The 9,993-nt window shown below is 41.1% G+C and overlaps 1 protein-coding gene across 1 annotated transcript in view; it reads left to right on the forward strand.

The window, feature by feature from the left end:
• The window catches only part of SIMC1 (SUMO-interacting motifs containing 1), an 84,967-nt gene that overhangs the window by 73,136 nt on the left and 1,838 nt on the right, over window positions 1–9,993 (forward strand). Inside the window, exons 10-11 of the mRNA XM_012659475.1 lie at window positions 3,237–3,393; window positions 3,569–3,653. Of these exons, the coding sequence (XP_012514929.1) occupies window positions 3,237–3,393; window positions 3,569–3,653 (242 nt within the window). The remainder of the gene's footprint in view (window positions 1–3,236; window positions 3,394–3,568; window positions 3,654–9,993) is intronic.

A 9,993-nucleotide genomic window follows, 5' to 3' on the forward strand; every position in this document is an offset into this window, starting at 1 on the left:
AGGGTCTCGCTCTTGCTCAGGCTGGTCTCGAACTCCTGAGCTCAAAGGATCCGCCCGCCTCGGCCTCCCAGAGTGCTAGGATTACAGATGGGAGCCACCGCTTTTTTAATTGTTTATAAAGACAGGGTCTTGTTGTGTTGCTCAGGCTAGTCTTGAACTCATGAACTCAGCCCATCTTCCCACCTCAGCCTCCCAAAGTGCTGAGATTACAGGCATGAGCCCCCATGTACAGTCTATTTGGTTCATTTTTATAGTTTCCAATTCTCTTTGCTGAGAGTCTTCAAGTTACTCATTATATACATCTTAGTTTGCCTACTTTAGAAAATCTTAAACATACTTATAATAGCTGTTTAAAGTTCTTCTCCACTAATTCCAACATATGTGTCACCTCTTGGTCTGTTTCTGTGGACATTTTGCTCCTGTATGGATCACATTTTCCTACTTTTTCCCTTTTCTAGTAATTTTTGTGTGTGTGTTCTGGACACCGTGTGCACTACATTGTTAAGAGTCTGAATTTTGCTATCTTTCCTTAAAGAGTACTGACTTTTATTCTGGTGGGCAGCTAATTTGCTGGCAGAATAGCTTTTCCTTTTGAGGTTTGTTTCTAGGATTTGTAAGGGTTGGTTCTAAAGCAGCCCTTATTAAAGAGCCAGAGTCTTGAAGCTTAGTCTTTCTGTGGCTTCAGCTGAATTCAGTGAGATATTCAGTGACATCTCTCCACCGTCTCATGGAAACGCAGTGTCTCTCAGCACTCTGAGATCTTCAGAATTCCCACTCAGCTCACAGACCCCCGGTAGCTGCTCTCTACCAGGCTTTTGGAGCTCCTCCCTGCACATGTGCCAGGGGGCCGCCTTACACACTTCTTGAGCTCCCTTTTCTCTGATACAAATTCCAACCACCTCAGCTGTCCTGAACTCCAGTCTCAGTTTGCTCTGCCCAACAAACCCACTGTTTCATTTTGACCCACACTTACCTCTGCCCTAGTTAGAAAGTGCCCCCAGCAAGAAATCTGGTGGCAAGTGAAGTTCACCACCTTTGTTTCCCTTTCTCGAGAATCAAGTCCTTTGTACTAAATTGTCCAGTGCTTGAAAATAGTTGTTTTATGTATTTTCTCTGGTTTTATCAATGATTATGATGGGAGGGAAAGTCCAATGCCAGCTACTCTGTAAGGCTGGATCTAGATGTTGGCTTTCCTTCGTACCTTGTTTTTTAATATTTTAATTTGAGTTATTATCGGTAATTCTACCTCCGGTTCCTACTATGTTCAATACCTTGAAACCACCTTCTTGTCCTTTGTAGGTTTATGAATTTACCATAGGTTATAAAGCCAGGACAAGTGTAGGCCCTGGCATAAAAATTGGAAGAGAAAACATAATTTCAAATAAAAGATTATTGAACAGGAAAATTGTCATGTCAGAGTAATATGCCAAATGCAGAGTAGAAATTACACTTTGAAAGAATTTGAGGAATATCTTGCAAATGTAAGAATACGGAGTTCTTTGCATGAAAGAAGAAAATTTTTCAGAGAAAAGATAGAAAAGGATTTTTAAAACACATTAAAGAGATGAAATGGATTTTTAAGAATATTTTAAAATTTTTGAATAGTAAGAAACAACAGTTTTAAATAATCATTTTTCTTTTTAAACTTTGTTTTATACAAATAATTTATGTGTCTGGTGGAAAAACAAAGGTAAGGGTAAAAAAGGAAAAAATGAATACTTTTCTTACTTATCAATTTTATGAATGGCAGTGGCAAAGGGAGTCTCCTATTTTTCTACATGTTGCAAAACTGCAAACGGGCAGGATGTTGTAGAATAAAGAACCCTTTGATTTGGGGCCAGCTCTGTTGCTTTTTGACTAGGCAAGTCATGCTATTCTTCCTCACTGCCATCGCCTTATCTGCTCCCAAGCTAGTCTACCTCCCAGAAGTGCTGTGACTCACAAACCTGTCCAGGACTACCAAAAAACCAAAACCTTCAGACAGTTCCAGAGATGCACCCTGTGTCTGAGAGTCACAGCCCTTTATTGGAAGCTAACATTGCTTTTAGAACAACGTGTTTGATTCACCTTCCTAAAGCACAGCTCCAGTTTTGTCACTCCCCTGCTCAGAAGCCTTTGAAGGTACTTCAGCCCCTCTTTGCTGATGAAACTGGCTAGAGCGGCAAAGTCAAGGGCAAGAGTCCCTCTGGGACTCAGAAAGCCCAGACTCTGAAATTTAAGAAGCCACAATGCCACAGTTGTATATTTTTTATATCTTTATGTCTACTCATGTTTTTCCCTTTGTTGAAATGCCTCCTGCCTCAAGCTGTCTTTGCTCCTCCTAGACCCCTGTCACCAGCGCTGCCTGCTCCACAGGAAGGCCACCTCCAATCCCTTCACCAAATGCACACTCTCTTCTGTGTATTTCTGGAGCACCACCAGCGCCTTGCATACATGTACATTTGCCCTGCACTTGATATTTAAGCTCCCAGTGCATAGCTCTTGCCCCTGTTCAACTATCAGCTTCTTGAGAGCAGTACCCTCTTTTATTTATCTTAATATTCCTCATTGCGCCAAATAGTATTTGGTACATTATAGGCATTCAGAAATATTTATTCTCATGATGAATTCTCATAGTTATAGTGTGAAGTAATGTTGTCTTTTTAATGTATTCTACAATTGTCTTTTTCAAATGTCAAAGACTTTTTCCTCATTCTGGGAATCATTAATTCATGAACAAATTCATTTCTGCCCTGTCTACAAGCTTTGTGATTCTGTAGGACTCCACTGAGTTCCTTCTTAGCTGTCTTTTTTTAGGGTAAATGTTAGAACATTCAGGGTGAATTGTGGTGTATGTTCTTTAAAATATAGTTGTGATGGCCGGGCGCAGTGGCTCACGCCTGTAATCCTAGCACTCTGGGAGGCCGAGGCGGGTGGATCGCTCAAGGTCAGGAGTTCGAGACCAGCCTGAGCAAGAGCGAGACCCCGTCTCTACTAAAAATAGAAAGAAATTAATCGGACAACTAAAAATATATAAAAAAAATTAGCCGGGCATGGTGGCACATGCCTGTAGTCCCAGCTACTCGGGAGGCTGAGGCAGGAGGATCGCTTGACCCCAGAAGTTTGAGGTTGCTGTGAGCTAGGCTGAAGCCACGGCACTCTAGCCCGGGCAACAGAGTGAGATTCTGTCTCAAAAAAAAAATATATATATATATATAGTTGTGATGGTTAACTCCCTCTTTCTTTTCTTCACGCAGAGAGATGTTCTTTACTACCATGGAAAGCCACCTTCTGCGCTGCAAAGTGTTAGAAATCATATTCCTCCACAGCTGTGAGACGCCCACTCGCCTGCCCCTGTCTCTGGCCCAGGCCCTCTACTTTCTGAACAATTCCACGTCACTGCTCAAGTGTCAGGTACATTGTTTCCTGCCTCAATTCCAGGCCTAGACCACCTTCCTTCCCCTGACTCTCTGCCCATGGAATTTTAGCTTGAAAAACTGTTTGAGCATTATATAAACGTGAATTAAAAACTGCAAAAATTTTAACTGGGGAAGACATTTATTATCAATTGCTTTTACCATCTCTGCAGTCGGATAAAACACAGTGGCAGACTTGGGATGAACTGGTTGAGCATCTGCAGTTTCTGTTGTCCAGTTATCAACATGTTTTAAGAGGTAAGGAGCATGTGTTCACAAGTAAGTATCGTAGGAGGTCTCACAAAGGACATTTTTATGAATAATAGTTATGCAAGGGAATTCTAATTTGTTCACTTAAGGAAAGCATTGTTCCTTGGTTTTAACTAGAAATGGCATAGCTGGAGGCACTACTATGAAGAAGAATAATTCACATATTTTTGTTATAGCTGATAATGCAGTGCTCCTCACAGTTACAACGTTGCGTAGGTAAGCAAAAGTCATTACCATAACATGAAAAGTATTCAGTGATGACCTGACTGGCCCTGGCCTATCGCTGCAGCATCTTTGTTGGGTTAATTGAGCACTGTAGGCATTGTAAATGTCTGTCACTACAATGCAAATACAGAGCAAACCAGTGGCAAGGTGAACGTGTCCTTGCAAAAGATGGTAGGTACCCTAAAGTCTATGAAAATGGCTCTTCAGAGCTGCTCAAATCACGGGCAAAGCCAATTAAACTATGAGGCTCTGAGAGAAGTAAACCAGGTAACACTCAGGTGGCAAATGTTGACAAGGATAATGATGAAATAGCTGCTTCAAATGAGAATGATTTTATTAGCCAAGGATTAATGAGCCCCTTGGGAAAACTGAATAGCTAATCAATTATTAACTACAAAAGGAAAAATATTAATAGTAATTTGATAGGGGAGAAACCTGGCATTGCTCCTAGATGTAATGGCTCGAGAAGGAAACACCATCAAGTATGTATTGTTCTTGCTGAAAATTTATGACCAGAATCTAATCACAAAGAAGCATGAGACAAACCCAGATTGAGTGAACTTTTACAAAATAACTGACCTATACTTTTTTAAAGTGCCAATGTCTTAAAAACAAAGGCTGAGATACTGTTCCAGATTAAAAGGAAACAAAAGCACATGAATACTAAATGCAATACATGATCCTAGACTGGATCCTAAATGAAAAAAGAAACCATAAATTAGAGTACCAGGACAATTGGTGAAATTTTAATAGGTTAGATAATAGTATTGTATTAATATTAAATTCCCTATTTTTGGTAATTATACAGGATCATGAGAGTAAATGTCTTTCATCTTAGGAAATCCATGTTGAAGTACTAAGGAGCAGAAGGGCACAGTGTCTGCAACTTACTCTCAAATAGTGAGGGGAAAAGTGTGTATATAAAATCTACCTGCCCATTATCACATCGGGGTTGGTTTTCACTTAGTAATGGCACATAGGAAGGTGTAATAGCCCTTAGATCTCTCAGGCCTGGAACTGAGAAAGCTGTTGTAGAGACATTTAGAAGAACAGCACTGGATTTAAGACAGACAGTCTAGGTTTAAATCCCAACTTTGACCACATACTCTGTTGAGCAGCTAACTATGTCTCTATGCCTCAGTTTCTTCCTTCTATAGAATGAGGATGATAATATATAATTTGCAAAGATTGATAATTAATGGGTATGAGGAAAAAAGTTCTAAGTGTTCAATAAACGTTAGTTGAATTTCAGTGTACCCGTTTGCCTGGCCAGGGGTAGGCTAACAAGTAAAAGAGTGCATTGTCAAATCCAGCACATGTGGTTGTGCAGTTTGTACATTTTTTAGCATCCTCAAAGAAAGGTACGTGTCCTTCTCAGACCAAAGCCCCAAAGGCAAATTCCATGTGTTCTCAGCCTCATTGAGGTTTATATAATTGTTTCTTTTGGAGGTCTAACAGAAAAGTTAATGTTAAAGTATTTTTGTTTAAAGTTCACCTTTAACACTTCTTGTTCGTTTCTGTTTTGAGTCCCAGGGAATATACCTATTGTGGGCAATAGTGACTTAAGATAGACATGGGATCTGCTTTTATTACAGAATATTTTATGCTCTGACAAGGGAGGCCCTCAGACCAGTGTATATGGACCAAGAATAAATGGGGGGTGTTCTAATGCTGTTTTATCCTTACTGTTCTCTCCACCTTCTTTGAGACCAAGAATTAAGAAGAAAGAAAACTATTTAAAACTAGTAGTCTGGAAACATTGTCCTGCAAAGAACACAGCTGAATGGTACCCTGAAATGGTCAGCATCCTCGTCAGTCAGTAAGCATTTTACTGTGAGGGCCTCTCAGTGGTCTCTGCCCTCTGCAAGTGGTCTGTGGGTATTGCTGACGGCATTTTGAGACCAGCCTGAGTTGTCTAGCTCCAAGAGTATGGAAGAAGGGAAGGGGTTAGAGAGCCTAAGCTTGCCCTTTGTTTAGGGGGAGCCTCTTAGCAGGGAGGAAGACAGCAAACAAGACCAGGTAAATTCACATACACTGGCTTATATACCCCAATAACCTTATGAAGGTATCACTCCCATTTTATAGGTGGGAAAACAAGGACTAAGAGAGAAGTACATGCAGAGCCAGGATTCAAACTTAGATTTGTCACCAAAGTCAGTGTGCAATGAAAACACACTGGATGGAATTACTTTTCCATGAAATCACTGGATGAGATTAGAAGGTGAGATTTGAAGGAATTTCCCACCCTCCATTTTCTAAACAGTCTGTACACTGCTAAATTACTTTTGTGCAGACCTTGGGGAGAAGAACATCCTAAACCACCATTTTACAAACATTTCCATGAAGAGCAGAGCAGCCCTACTGAGACATGGACGATGGGCTGTCAGCTGAGCTCATGCTCTCTGGCTAAGGGAGTCAACCCCACACCCTAGTTTCATAGCCATGTAATTCAAGTTTGAGCCTCAGCAAAACTACAAATTGCTATCTGTCAGGGAGTTTTCCTGATGCTTGTGAGTAGTTAAAACCTCTTATTTTGAAACTATGAATCCTAGGAACTTAAACGTATAATATTTAAATGAACAAAGTGTGTGCGTTTCCTGAATCCCACTCAGCTGGACAGCTTAGGCAGGGCAGCCCACAAAAGTCAGGCAACAGTCATTGTGAGGAGAATCAACACACAGCCTCCCCGCAAGGAGCCCTGCCCACGGAGGGGAGCAAGGCAGGGCAGATGGGAGCAGTTCAGTCCATGCCTTCGTCCAGGCCACAGATAGCTACCGAATGCCTTTTCTGTGCCTGGCTCTGTGGGAGTACCTCAGTGAATAAGACCAGTATGGCCCTGCCCTCATATAGCTTATTGTTTAGTGGAGAGATTGACCCTAAACAAATAATCACGCAAGTAACATACAATTACAATTAAAATAAATGCTGTGAAGGCAAGTACAAGTACACAGAATGAGAGAACGTAATCTCTTTTTGGAAGGACCTCCCCAAAGAAGTGATACTTCACCTAAGATAGGTAGTCATGGTGGTAGCCAGGCAAGTAGGGAGAGTTTTCCAGAAAGAAGGAACAGCAAGTCCAAGGGACCTGAGGCAAGAAGTTGTTTAGTGAGTCCAAGGAACATAGAACAAGCTAGTAGGGCTGGAATGTAGTGAGCAAGAGGAGAATAGCGCAAGATGAGACTGAACTAGTAGGCAGGACAGGACATGAAGGGCCTCCTCGGCCATGTTTAGGAAATTCAGCTGATGCCAAGAATGGAGGGAAGCCACCAAAGTGGTTTCGAGTAAGGGAGTGCCATGGTCAGATCTGCACGTTTAAAAGGTTGCTCTGCCTGTTAAGAGTCGCTTGGCAGAGGGGTGAGGGGAGGGGTAATGGTGATGTGAGCGTGGGCAGTGCAGCAGAGAAGGCAGGGATGGGACAGAGGCACTTTGCAGTTCAGCTTGACAGGGCTGGAGTGACTGAGTCTGAAGGGTGACTCCCAGGGTTCTGCCATTACTGACATGGAGAAAAGTGGAGAAAGAGGGCTGCAGGGAAGATAGAGAGCTCAGTCTGATGTGTTAGGTAGGAGTTTCCTATAGTGATGATGATGATGATGATGATACAATAATAACTAACTCCAGTATTGATCCAGAACCAGTATTTTACTATCAGCTAAAATATCTTAAGCCAGGCATTATGCTAAACCCTTTTCAATGTTAAATTTGCTCATACAGTAATCAACAATCTCGGACGTAAGAACTCTCATGTCTACTGAAGCATGAAGTCCAAGGCCTTGCCAAGTGGACCAGAACGGCTGAAGTCCACTGCCGTGATTTCCTCCCCCATGGGCAGTGCTTAGATGGGCCCTGCCTAGCCTTTGCTTCTTTAAACTTCCTGCATCATTTAGTAAACTCTAGATTTCTCTTGCTTGCATCCCAGTTCTTCCCTATTTTACCTTATTCAGTCAACCTTTCTTTCCATTTTTTTCAAAATCATTTTTATATTTTTCAGAGTAGCACGTACCTTTTTTAAGAAAATCAAATTCTACCAAAATGCTCTTGTCCTCCTAAGACCATTCTCCATCAGTAGCAAAGTGAAATAAATCATACTCCTTATTTACAGCCCTCCAGATACCCCATTTGCTCTCAAAGGCCAAGCTCCACATTATGATGTGGCCTAGCGTACTTTCCAGTCCCATCTAGTACTACTCTCCCTACTCTCCCTCTTGCTACCCCCGTTTTTTTTTTTTAAGTTTCTCATTTTATAAAGTCATTACTTTAGGTTAGCTGAAACACTTGAAGTATCAAATGTAATTTTCAGTGGCTTCCATGGACGCCATTAACATTTGGCATATACCTCCCAATGCTTTGACACAGTTCTAGAGGCTGGAAAATCCAAGGTTGAGAGGCCTGCATCTGACAAGGGCTTTCTTATCACATCAGCCCATGGCAGAAGGCTTACTACCCTGATTTTATCTCTAGTTCTCAAAGCACGTTTTTCCTGCCTCACGGCATTTGTGCTTGCTCTTCTCTCCACCTGGACTGCTTTTCCCCTGGACCTTTGCATGGTTGCCTCCTTCTTACCCTCAGGACTCAGCCCAGAGGCCCTCCCTAGCTAGAACGGGCTGCTTCCCTCATCTCCCCTAGTGTTGCTATTTATCACAGCATCTGGTTTATTTTTTTGACTGCATTCACAACAAGCTATAATTAATTTTGTTGGCTTACTTACTGTCGGGCTTCCTGCAATTAGAATGTCAGTCTACAAGGACTGGGCCCAAGCCTCTGATTTCACTGTGTCCCTAAAGTCTAGTCCAGTTCAAGATATATAGTAGGTGCTCACTGTAAATTTTTGCTCATTGAATGTTGAAAGAGCCCTGCAATTGCATGTCAGGGCAGGTTTCTTTCCTGTGTTTCCAGACTTTTTGAACATGCTGTAGTGTATTTATTTTACTTTCTTTTCAGATTACGATTAGGCCCGTTGGGATAAGTTTAGAGGGACTTTACTTCTCAGTACTTTCATCTGAAGGTTGAGGAAAAACATTGAGCATATTATTTGAAAATGTAACCTAATATACTGTTTAAAATAAGTGTATTCTGTTTCCTAAATTTCTGGACACGGTGTCGTTCAATCCTTTTAATAACCCTGTTAGTGAACATGCCATTATCCCCATTTCATAAATGAGGAGACTGAGAAAATGATGGTATAGTGCGCTGGGAATCATAAAGCCCTCAGAACTCTCTCAGTACATTTGGCTACGTGTGACCTTGTACTCCTTTGCCTCAGTTCCCGCACACTTCTAGAACCCTGTTGGGGCTGGCCTGTGGATTTGAGATTCGATAACTTTATAACTTTGTTTTGCTCAGTATTTTCATTTTTAGACCTACAAAAGTTTAGTACAATGAACATTCATAAACCCTTTACCACATTTGGTTTGTCTATTGATCCATCGATAGACATTTTTTTTTCTGAGACAGATGAGAGTAAGTTGCACCATGATAATTCTTCTGTTTAAATACTTCAACATATACCTCCTAAGAAGAAGGATATTCTTGACAGCATATCATCTAATAGTGTCCCAGTATCCTTTGTAGGTTATTGATTTTGTTTTGAGCCAGGATCTAGTCAAATGTGAAGCATTGTAGTTGGCAGTCATACTCTTGGTCTCCTTTAGTCTAGCACAGTTCCCAGCCTTTACTTGCCTTTCATAACACAGATATCTTTGAAGAATCTAGGCCGATTATTTTGTAGAATATTGCGTTAATTAGGATTGTCTAATTGTTTACTCATAATCGCATTCGTGTTAAATACTATTGTCAAGAACACTGAAGATACACCTTCCTTCAGAGTGCATGACATCAAAAGGCAATGTCATTTTGTTTCCATTAGTGGTGATGTTACATTTGGTCATTTGGCTAAAGTAGTGTCTATCAGACTTCTGCCTTGTTTTCCCTTTGTTAATAGTAAGTAATCCAGAGGGTGAAACTTTGAGACTGTGAATATCCTGTTCAGCCATTCACTCAATGGTTTTAGCATCCATTGATGGTTCTTACCCAAATCAAATATAGTAGTAGGTTGAAAAGTGGTGACTTTCTAGTTATCCTTCTATGTTTCTTTTTTTTTTTTTTT

The sequence above is a fragment of the Propithecus coquereli genome, unplaced genomic scaffold (genome assembly GCF_000956105.1).
Source record: "Propithecus coquereli isolate 6110/MARCELLA unplaced genomic scaffold, Pcoq_1.0 Scaffold619, whole genome shotgun sequence".
In the NCBI taxonomy this organism is placed as follows: domain Eukaryota; kingdom Metazoa; phylum Chordata; class Mammalia; order Primates; family Indriidae; genus Propithecus; species Propithecus coquereli.